Genomic DNA, 12,324 nt, shown 5'->3' with positions numbered 1-12,324 from the left:
TTAACAAAAAATTTGTCAAATAAGAACAGTATTTATTTTCTAAACAAGTATAACAACATCCATTTGTAGCAAAGTACAAAAAAATAATGGACAATAAAGTCTTTTTTGCCTTTGCCTAACCCCTTTGGAGAGGCACTAGCGCTATTGGGTTTAAATCTGCAAGTTACCATAATTAAAATATTGCCTAACTTAATTATAATGTTACATAACCTAATTAAAATATTACCTCATCTTATTAAAATATTACCTAACCTAACCTAGGTTAAAAACTAATTTATTAAAAAATTTTACTATAAGTCTCTTTTTGTAGTAAACATAAAATTGCTTTAGATTTATAAATATGCTGTAATGCTGATTTAATTTCTGTTGGCTCTGGTCAAACTAATCAGGTAGTAATATGTTTTTACAGGCAATAAGATTTTTATACTCTCCTTACAAGTTATACATATATACATTTCGCCACGACTTGTATCGATAATGTACTTCCAGATGACAGATATTTAGGATGGGAGGGGTGTCAAAATATTCAAAAGTTAAACAAGCATCCTGTCACATTTTAGTTCAGCAAGCAATTAGTTCAGAGAGAAATACAGATGGACAGAAACCAACATAGATGTCTCAGCTAAGTTTAAATGGATTGGTTGTTTGATTGATGGTGTAATAGAGGGATTAGACAACTGTCAATGGGATGGTGAGGGTAATTTTAGGGCGTGCAAGGGGGAGGGGAGGGGTAAGGAATGCCCCCCCCCCCCAAAAAAAAAAAGATAAAAAGCTTAAACTTTTAGTTTTACATATTGTCAAGATTTTTCATTAATTAATTCAGAAAAAATTTTTTTTTAAAGAAATGGCTACCAGTGAAGAGGATAAAAAGAAATTTCAGCTTTTTTGCTATGAGGGGGATGTAGATGGAGTTACTCAACTATTGACACAAGATCCTACTCTCATCAAATATGCAGATGACGAAACAGGTGAAGTAAATAAGAAATAAAGAACCTAAACAAGAAGGTCATTTAAAATCATGATTTAAAAGAAACAACTACAAGTAGAATAAATAATGATTTTTCTAAATTATCTGTTCTCTAATTATTACTATAACGCTATAACTTATTGTAATAGGAATCAGTATTAAAAAAATCTGATGTTTTAAATGGACGTACGGACTTTCTGGTAACGATTATAGAGTTACTGTGCTTTCTTAGCCGTAACTAACGGGAATCAGCATGCAAAGTTTGAAATTGACAGGACAATTTTAGCCTGTTTAAATTAAAGAAAAGAGATAACTGTAACGGGCATACGGACGGACCGACCTTAAATATAGAAAAGATTCGCTTTTAAAAAGAAAAAATGAAGTATATACCACTGGTGCTGCAACCACTACATTTTAAATTAAATGCCTTAAAAAAATTGAGGGGGATTTTTTTTAGATAGCTTAAAACCACCACAGGACCAGAAGATATATTTTCTGAAGAGCAGAATTCAATTGGTTTATTGGTTACCAAGATCGTAAGGGACGGACGGACAGACAACAAGTTACATTGTATTATATATTAACACCCAGTGATATAAGACACAAAACAATAACCAATTAATGTATGTACATCCCTATTATTGATACATTAAATTACATTACAAAATTAATCGTCTGTAGATGACAATTAGTGGTTGAAAAGTTTTGACACTCAACTTAATATAGCAACCAATAAAAATTCAACAAAATTTCCTAAAGTTGTTATGCTAACGAATATAAAAATGTTATAAACAGCCTAATGTCCCCTCCCTTCCTAAATAAAACTGCTGACTCATATAAAACTTTTGGGGGCTTATCCCTCCCTCCCTGCCCTCTGGGGCAGAAAGGGGGAGGGATTAGCTCCCGCCAGATGATAGGGTCACAGATCTATCAATTAAAACAAAAGATAGATATAAAACATTCTAATTAAATAGGCAACACAGTTTTTATACCAAACAAAATCTTAGGAGCAAAGCCACTCAATAATTCACTAGTGACTTGTCTCCTTACTACAAATTGGTGCTATGACCGTTTGACCGCTCCCTGACCAATTTTATGACCAATTATTTGTCTGGCTTTTACCATAGACATTATCCCGTCCTGTTTTAAGAAAATTTTGTTAAAATTTTTACCCCCAGCCAAAATATGGTCGATATATGCAAAAAAAAATGACCTCTGCAAATTATTTTTTCTGTAAACAAAAATTGCGATGGTACAAGCACTGCAAAGTTTTTAAAATATGCATAAAGACTGGTTTTAAAGTTCTTGTACCATCTCAATTTTAAAGATTTTTACAAAATTTCAATTCTAGTGTGTTGATATAAACCTGCAATTTACCCAAAAAATGGGGGCTGTCTAAATTATAACATATGAAAAATTGCCAATTGGAAACATAAATAATAGGGTTGGGCTGTATTGGACGAATACGGATATCTCGTATTCAGTTTTATATCGACACACTAGAATTGAAATTTTTGAAAATCTTTAAAATAGAGATGGTACAAACTTCTGCAAAAAGACCCGTTTTTAAAGCTTTTGTTTCATCTCAATTTTAGAGATTTTTACAAAATCTAAATTCTAGGGTGTCAATAAAACTTGAATATTTTATCTCTGGCATTATAAATCAGCTGGATATCCGTATCCGTCCAATCCGGCTATTATAGGGTCGCTATTATTTATGTTTGCAATTTGGCAAATTTTACTTTAGGAGATTACTTGCTACACCTTCGTCCTTCATATATTATAATTTAGATGGCCCCCATTTTTTTTGGTAAATTTCAGGTTTATATCACCACACTAGAATTAAAAATTTTGTAAAAATCTTTAAAATTGAGATGGTACAAAAGCTTTCAAAATCTGAGACTCTCAAATGCTGGAAAATAGTATTTATTGTGCTTTCCCTCAAAGTGCCCATCAAGCTTTGGCCTGATTGGAGCTCTAATGCAGTTGGGACATCTAAATATAATTGGAATTACCTAACCCTGTGGGGCTACGCTGGATCCAATATCTAACTGCTAAGTAAAAAGTATGCACACAAAAAAACTCTTTTTTTAATGTATTTCTGTTGCTATGCTCGACAAAGCACTTTAGGTGAAACCACCAATTGTCTAATAACTTGAAAAATAAGTTTCCCATTTTTATAACAAAACACCATATATTTATTTTAGGAGCTAGTGCTGATGTATCCTCCAGGGAAGGAGTGGATCTTAACAGTCCACCAGTTATCATTGCTGCTGAAAGGAAATATTGATTTAATATTTATCATGAATTAGAGAGCTGAGGTTCATTGGTCATAAACCATCAAATAAAAAAATGACAAAGCTGTTTTTATGTTTTTATATCTTATATTGCAAGACTGACAGGCAGACACACCAAGTAATATATATACCAGATGATCTTTAGTAAAAGGAATCTTTACAAAACAATTCAGCTTTTTTTTTGAGTAATATACAATAAAATTTTCAAAATAGCATAAGAGACTGAATAACAGACAACGGTCATCTAGACTTACCAAATTAATTATAAAGTAGCTTTACTACTAAAAATGATTAATAGCTAAAGTAAATACAGCCTTTTGACAGGCACGTAACATAAATTGAAAAAGTTTGTTTGTAAGATAAAAGAGAAGTAATTAGGTAAGGGAGGGGAGAGGGAAGTTTGTACACTTATAGAAAATGAAATTCAGTATCAAAATTTGCCCTGGATGGTTTGCTTGTTTTTATAGTTACCAACCTTATGGCAATTTCTTTGTAGACACTACATGTAAGATTAACTTGGGCACTTACTTTCTAGGAACTACTGAGGTAAAAATTATCCTGTTGTTATATCTTTAAAAAATATTTTTAAAAATAAGTAGTTAGGGGTGGTTTTACCCCACTGGCCTCTAGGAGGATAGTGCTATAATGAAATCTTAAATGGTAAGGTACTTTTAAAGTTTACATAAAAAAATTAAGCTTGTTATCTGTAAAAAAAAAAAGGGCCCAGAATTCATATTTTTTAGGGGGGAGGGGGGAGTTTTTGTTTTAACCCAATGGCCCTTGGAAGGAAAGTGCCATAATGAAATATGTGATATTTACTTAGTTCAGTCATATGAAAATGTTTACATTAAAAAATCAGCTTTATATGCATAAAAATAATCTCAGAACTCATAATTTTATTGCTTGATGGGTCTTTTGCCCCACTAACCCTACAAAGAAAAGTCCCAAAATTCAATGTTCAAAGTTTTACCTGGAGATCCAATCATGTAAGAGAGTTTACAAAAGAATTAGGTTGATAACTATAAAAATAAGCCCAACCATGCAGGGCAAGTGTACAATCTTCCCCCCTTCCCCTTATTATGCATTCCTTGCAAAAATAATCATAAAATTAACGTTTAAAATATGACAGAGGTCATGTGGAAGTATTGAGGGTACTGTGTGATTATAAAGCTGACTTTACTGTCCAGAAGAGAGATACAAGAGAGACAGTGCTCCACAGAGTTCTAGCCAAAGATTCCACAGCTTCTTCAGATGAAAATCATTTGGTTAGTTTTTGATATTATGCTTTTGTATTTTGGGGTTTGTTTAACGGTGAACATGGAATTGCATATTAGTTTTTAGGCTAAGTTTTGCTAATTATTTATTATTAATTTGTGCAAGTTTCATGTACTTGTTTTATCAATCTTATAGAATTAGAATTGTAATAACAATTTGATGTATTAGTTCACCAAATTAACCGCTTGGCATCTCAAGATGAAAACAGAGAGAAACGAAAATAATGGCGTTTAATCTAATAGTTATCATGTAAAAATAATTATATTTTACATTGTTTCCGTGTCTTAATCATATCAAGAGTGTTATAAACTGCGTAATTTATTTGTAAAGTAATAAGAAATTTAAATTGTAATATGCAAATTACGGGTCCTCCTTCATGTCAAAGTGACCTTCATTGGTCTGGGATGCAGGTTTCTAATCTGTATGCTTTGAGAGGCTCAGTGGTTCAATTCCACCTCCTGGGCGATATTAATTTTTATTTTCATAATCTCACCCAAAGCCTGCCCCCTTTAATAAATAGTGAATAAAAATATCACTTTTTTAATATCAGGGTATTTGAGTACTGCAGTCCTTATACTTCATTACCAATTTTAAATGCTGTGCTACTCATCAGAACATACATAATAGTCCTTGTTATTAGGAATGTTTAGAGTACCTGCTAACAAGCAATGAGGAGCCTATAAGATCAGCAGTCAGTACTATTATAAACAAGAAGGATTTGAATGGCAATACTGCACTACATGCAGCTACTCAGAAGTGGGACCAGACAGTTGTTAGGTAAGAGTTTTAGATACAATGATAAACAGTCAGCCTTATCTGTATAATCTAAGATCTTGAAATCGACTGGAAATTGATAGGGAAGTTAATAAATTGTCCTCGGTATGTTTTAGGTTATTTTGTCAGATATAATATCCCGTCCTTTTATTTTATCAACAGTATCTTTGTAATTTATATATATTGTATAGAAAGTTAGATAAACTAATTTTATGATTTTTATTTTAATATTTGTGGAAAATTGGCGATCTATGATATGATGCCATACACGATTTTTCAGTATTGCTTCCAATCCAATTATTATCCACTAGATCAAAACTGGTTCTTGTTGTTTTTTTTCTTTAAATATTTTATTTTCTAAATTTTTAGGAAATTGCTGAATAGAGGAGCAAGTATTGGAATTAAAAACAGGTAATTATCTATGAGGTCTTAAGATTTATAAGTGGAGAAACACAAACCATATATTAAGCTCTCTCCCTTTTGATTTTGTAGGTTGTGGACATACATCAAACAGATGGTGTTTGAATAATTAGTCCAAAAAACAAGAATTTGAATTATTTTCTTGGTGCCCTATCCTTTCAATAGGATCTTGGACAAAGTAGCTTCGGACAAAGTAGCTTCAGGACAAAGTAGCTTCAGGACAAAGTAGCTTCGGACAAAGTAGCTTCAGACAAAGTAGCCTCTACTGTTAATAAAGGTCATGGCCACAGCGCTCGGCCCCCTGTCTTGCCTAGCCGCGGGCGCTCAGCCCCCTAGCCTATAACCTAACCTGACCTAACCTAAAAATTGTAAAAACATCATTTTAGAAATTGTAAAAACAATATTAAAAATTGTAAAAATCTACCAACCACTTTTTGTGAAATCCACAAAATTCCAACCCACCTATGTATTAACATTTGAGGATATTTTACTTTAATAAATGTCCTGAGGCTAACATAGGTTAGGTTATAGACTAGGGGGCCGAGCGCTGCGGCCATGACCTTTATTACTATTGGAGACTATTTTTCTTAAGAAGCTACTTTTCTTAAGTAAATGTCCTGAAGCTACTTTGTCCTGAAGCTACTTTGTCCTGAAGCTACTTTGTCCGAAGCTACTTTGTCTGAAGCTACATTGTCCGAAGCTACTTTGTCCAAGATCCCTTCAATATACATATTCAGTAGGTGGGGAGACATACCTGTAGAGAAGATCAAAAACACAATTTATTTTTAGTGTCCATTGGGCCATTCCTTTAATACAGGGTGTTTTTGTTTAATAGGACAAAAGTATTGCTCAATATAACCCACTTGCCATTGAAAGAAATTAATAATCTATATCTTAATTTCTTCATTGGGTTAAGACATTTTATGTTATGTTGAGCTACATGGTAAATTGTCCAAACTTACTTAAACTTTTCAACGTAGCTTCTATACTACAAATAGCATGAATATGATACATATATTTCCAAACATTAGAGTTTATGACAAATCTAACGATATGCGTAGCATTTTTCTACTATTAACACAAGCCGCGCAATTTAAAACTGCATGCATTTTGGCACATTCTTTAAATTTGTCATGATCCAAAAATAGGTACTTTGGAAAAACTGGATTTTAAGGCATAATTTGTTAAAAATCGCTAAGTATTGTTTTCTTATACAAAATGTCCCAACCCAATGAAGTGGGTTATATGTATTAAGCAATACTTTTGTCCTGTTAAAAAAAAAACTCTTTCATATTTTAGATTTAAAAGAAAAATTAAGATAATTTTTCTTAGCGTGATTCTTCGCTACAGACAAAAAATCTTACTATTTATATTATAGAATATGTTGGGAACAATACTATGGTAAATAAATTACGACACTAACCCTTTAATTATTTTTCAAAAACTATAAAAAAAAATTATTGTGCACAACCCCTTTAATGTTATTGTTTGAGAGACATATTAACCCTTAACAGTCAGGCCCCTTGCCGCACCTTAATCGGTCGGTCTATTATCTCAGTTACTAAAAGAGCTAGAGGGGTAAATTTTTTTGTGTGCAAGTCCCCTGTTTGATAATGAATTTCCGACCTTAAGTAAGTCAAAGTCAATTTTTGCTTCCTTCACCCTTTTATTCAACAACCTTTGTTTTTAGCTCCTTTTTTACTTAAAAATTACAAACGGCTGTAATTTTCTTATTTTTGAAGCTAGAAGAATTTTTTTTGCAGAAAATGTTCATCTTTATGTAAATTTTATATTAGAAATATCAAAATATAAATTTCAGCGGCCACAGCTGTATTTGGCAGCTGCCAACCGCTGCAGTCGGGAAAACGACGGCAAATCTGTATGAAAAGCTTAAGTTTAAAATTTGAAGTCGCTAAGTCAAAAATTGCAGTCACAGGATCCTTTTAAATATTTCTGGAGACCTGAAGGATCAGGACCTGCAGGATCATACCTGGAACCTGAAATTGACTTGAACACCTGTATTTAATATAAAATTGTACTACTAGATGATATTTTATTATTTTGGTAAGATAAAATGCTTTGTTTAAGTCAAAAAAAATTGCTCTTTATCTGGATGACCCTGCCAGGTTTGCTGGCATCCTGTGCCCGCCAGGATGGAGATATTCAAAAAATTCCAACTCTCAGTTATATGTCATACCCATACTTAAAAGTCACGCAGTTTGGGCTCTTTATCTTTCACACACAGAAAAAGAGAACCGGAGGGGGGGGGGGGCGTTCAACGTATTAATAGAGAAGATAGAAAACACATTACCTTATCATTGTTAGTTTCCATTTCCTTCACATATAGTTTGTAGACATAAATCAAAATGCTGGACCTTGAATCTTTTCTCCAAAAACATGAACTATTTTCTTGGTGCCCATACCAATGTTACAGGTGGGGAGACATCCCATTGGAGAAGATTGAACCGTCAACTATGGAATCATTTCTTGATGAACATTGTCTTGAGTCCAAATATGATATCCATCATGATGATTTTACTATCAAGTAAGTTTAACTTTTTTATACATTGCATTGGCAAAGTTAATCGAAAAATTATCTTTCTTAAAAAATAAAATTTTGTTTTTATTTTGTTTCTTATAAAAAACGATCTTAAAGGATAATACAATAGACGATATATTGATAACCCATATTCTGTATTTTTAAATTACTAGTTGATAAGTTTGAACCAATCAATCAATATTTATTTTTAAATAACAAATTTTTGAGAAAATATGTTTATAACACATTAGATAGTAAATTGAAATAATTTCCAGTCTCCTGAAATCTGAATCACGTGACTCTCCTCTAATTATTATTCCAGGTTTAAATATGAATTCCTTGCACCACCAGAAGAAAACTTACCAGAGGAAGAACAGGGACCTATTGATGAAGAAACTCTGGTGGAAAAAAAAACACAAAAATATTATTATCCTTATACTAAAGTAACAGGATGTTTGTTTGTCTGTGTGTGTATCTGTGTATCTGTGTGTCTGTGTGTCTGTACCAAAGGATCTCGCTAACCGCTGAACCGATTGGGTTCGCCTTAACAGGGTAGATTCTCATATGTCCCGGGAAGGTTTTTAACTATTTTGGGGGAGGGTACCACCACCCTCCCAAGAGAAATCACAATAAAATCGAAAATTTTAAAGATATTTTCGCCGCATAGTGTCGCTACCGTAGTCTTGCTAGCATAGTCGCGCTGTGTAGAAGTATGAATTTAAGAGCTGATAACATAGACAAATTATTTCTCAAATTAGATATTTAGAATAAATTAAAAACATTTAAATGCCACTAGAGGCCTCTAGGGGCGTGGCCGCTAGTTCATATAAAAAGTGGCAGGATGTCTCACTGTCTGTGTGTAGTGAAGTTTCTCTCTAATCTGTGAACTGATATGATTTTCCATTAAAATGAAGCGTCTTATAGATTTCAGGAAAGTTTATTACTACTTAATAAAAAATAAACAGTTCCCCCTCCATTTTTTTACTTTTGATTTTTAAAACTATTACCTATTGAATATGATTTTCGAGAGGCATCTAGGAAGTCGCTAGCATCATTTACAGAAACAATATGTTGCATTGTTGATTTCTTCATGAGTTTGTATTATTGTTTGTTGTAGTTGAAAATTCTAAAAAAATAATTAAAGGGAAAAGTTATACAAAAGTTTTGCAATCAAAGGATCGGTTGTCTCTGTCTGTAACGCTCTTCATACTAATGTTTACTACTAGAATAGATATATGGCACACTCTCTAAATCAACTAATAGGGAAAAAAAGAAGACAGTTATTTTTTTTATTTATTAGTTTGCTATAAATAGTCTCATTTCTTAGGATAAAGCTTCGCTGGGTTGCATTATTTCTTTGCTTGTGTAATGTGAAGTATATGACAAGTTAGGGCTTTCAAGCAAACAACATGAAATAAAATGGTCAGTTGTCTGTAATGCTATACTTACATTTATTTTAGGAGTTATCTAGTGGAGGAAGAGGAAAGGAAAGGATTGCAGTACCAGAAACAGTGAGTCTCCTTTACATGGCCTTAAATAAGGTAGGACAATCATCAGGGATCTAAAGGGATAAGACAATGACAGATAAATTGATGAAGATACGCTAATCATTGTACACCAAATTACCCTTTCTATTACAATTAGTGGTTGAAACGTTTGGACACTAAACTTAAGAAAGCAAACAGTTCACTAAAGTCTCCAAAGTTAAGCCAACGAATAAGAAACCTATATTATATAACTTTGTGAAGTAGTGTAATAAACTGCCCATTGTTCCATCCCTCCCAGGAAATCATAAGTCATCAATTATTGAAAAATACATGGTAGAAAATTGAATTTTTCTAATATTGCTTAAATAAATGCAGCTAATTATAACAGGAAAAAACACAAAAATTATTAAAGAACCTGTCTAACTTTTGCAATTTTTTTAACCCATTGGTGACAAGCTCCCAAGGTTCAAAGTTTTGATTCAGTGGGGTTCAACAAAATAGATTTTTTTGATAATTACTAAACATAATTCAAATAGTAAGGTGTCAAATCAAAGATCTTACTATTTTTATTCATAATAGGAATTTTCTTCTTTTTTGCAATTTAGTACCTTAAAACCAACTGAATTAGAAAAAAAAACTTAAATTACCTAAAAAATTAATCATTACTTTTTTCAATTTTGCTTAGAATGGATTTGTAATATTTTTCTCATTCTAAAGGTATATTTGAACACACATTTTTTATGCCTGAGTTAGAATATATTTAAGTACAAAATTTTCATTCACCGAGATTAAAAAATTTATTTTTTCAATAATTACCCGACAGAATTCAAAAAGAGGTGTCAAAATAAAGATCTTACTATCTTTGTTCAAAATGGCAATCGGCTTCTTTCTTTGTTGCATTTTAGTAATTTAAAACCAACATAATTTAAAAATGAACCTAAATTACTTTAAAAATAAGAGGTTTACAAAAAAAAACAATTGCCTATTTAAATTCTATGAATCATTTTACATCTACTACTTACTAAAAACACAGACTGGCTATTTTTTTTTAAATTCACAAAAGTTGGGACACGTTCTAAATCGACAAAAACAACCATTGTAATGAAGCTTACAAATGTTTCATTTTGTTGTGTGAATTAAATATTTTTCTAATGAATTTAGGACCACTGGCATTTGTTGAAGCACCCTGTAATCACAAGTTTCATATATTTGAAATGGACCAAGATTAGAAAATATTTTAACAGGTATAATAATTCTTATATTTTAGAGGGTCTTACAGCAAACCTTGCTTAGACCTGTGGTGAATTCTTTAAAAAAATTTGCCTCACTAAAATTAGTAAGGCTCACTAAAACTTTAGAGGGTATAATTTGCCTCACTAAAATCTTAGGCAAAAGTTTTTTTTAAGAATTCACCTCTAAATTTATTTAGTCCATGCATTTTATCTTATCATGAAAAGCTGTTTTGTCTAAGCAATGGATCTCGCTAACAGCTCAACCAATATGGTTCTCTGTTACATCTTCTTATAGGACCAGGGAAGGTTTTTTACTATTTTGGATTAGGGTATCATACCTAAATAAAAATGACCCACCCTTAAAAATAGTTTTCTTTTTAAAACTTAACTTAAAAATGGGTAGGGGGGGTAGACGATCCCCCCCCCCACTAAAAGTGCCCCAAATGCTTCTGGGGGTGTAGACGCTAGTATACATAAAATGTAAATTGTTGCTTTTAGAAATGGCGTTTATTAAGCATGTTGTAAAAGAGCTAATTTACATTAAATTATATCTATAACTTTACTACTAGTAATTTATAATTACCAAATTATACCAAATGTGGCGTTATGTTTAATTTGGCTGCAAAACTTTACCTAGAAATATGTTTCAGGAATCTGCGATTTTTCGCATTGTTTGTGATGATCTGCACTTGGTACGTATTCGAAAAGTATGGCGGTCAGTCTATTCGTGGAGAAGATGGTACTGTTGAATTCATGCACATGGGATATACAAAATGATTAATGATTACTTTTACATCAGTAAAATTTATTTTTATTGAGATTCAAGCATTGTTCGATGCATGCTGTTTCTAATATATATTATGCTTTAGTTGTTAGCAACAAAGAAAATATTTATTTTTGTTCAAGACACTTTCCTAAAAAACAACTTTAAGAGCGAGAAAAAATGCTGAAATCAAGGGGAAATTTTATTCCAATGCAATGCAGATTTATGATCACTCTTAACTATACTCATCTAACTATTAAAGAACAAGAATGACAACAAAAATAAAAAGGATGGACAAACGAACGATAACCCTTGTAAAGTTTCAAAACTTAATAAGTAGAACATTAATTTGTAAGTCTAAACAAAATTGAACATATATTTGTTGCAAAATTGAATAAATACAAGATACTGCATCAGGACATACTTTCATATTTAGGATTTAGGTAAAAAGATGCTCTACGTAAATATGTGCAGATTTGTGAAGATTATATGTGAAGATTATAGAGTTGCTAAACTTTCTAAATTGTACTAAGTTGTTAAAGAAATCATCATGCAAAGTTTACAATCGAT

At 31.9% G+C, this 12,324-nt stretch overlaps 1 protein-coding gene and 1 long non-coding RNA gene across 2 annotated transcripts; both read left to right on the top strand.

Annotated features, from left to right (window-relative positions):
- The first annotated feature begins 328 nt into the window (after positions 1-328).
- LOC145306946 (uncharacterized) lies at positions 329-3,257 on the top strand. Its single transcript, XR_013875259.1, has 3 exons — positions 329-389; positions 843-968; positions 3,175-3,257. It is a non-coding gene; the product is annotated as an uncharacterized LOC145306946 (long non-coding RNA).
- Positions 3,258-3,921: 664 nt separating this feature from the next.
- LOC145306945 (transient receptor potential cation channel protein painless-like) lies at positions 3,922-12,168 on the top strand. The gene is made up of 9 exons (XM_080149285.1): positions 3,922-3,929; positions 4,394-4,529; positions 5,180-5,316; positions 5,683-5,724; positions 8,168-8,278; positions 8,595-8,673; positions 9,733-9,813; positions 10,921-11,003; positions 11,642-12,168. The coding sequence occupies exons 1-9, from the start codon at positions 3,922-3,924 to the stop codon at positions 11,766-11,768; spliced, it is 804 nt and encodes a 267-aa protein (XP_080005411.1). The 3' UTR covers positions 11,769-12,168.
- Positions 12,169-12,324: the final 156 nt, after the last annotated feature.

This window comes from Acartia tonsa, chromosome 15 (genome assembly GCF_053477335.1).
Source record: "Acartia tonsa isolate MP-2025a chromosome 15, ASM5347733v1, whole genome shotgun sequence".
Lineage (NCBI taxonomy): Eukaryota > Metazoa > Arthropoda > Copepoda > Calanoida > Acartiidae > Acartia > Acartia tonsa.
This window is presented reverse-complemented; position numbering and strand designations above follow the sequence as displayed.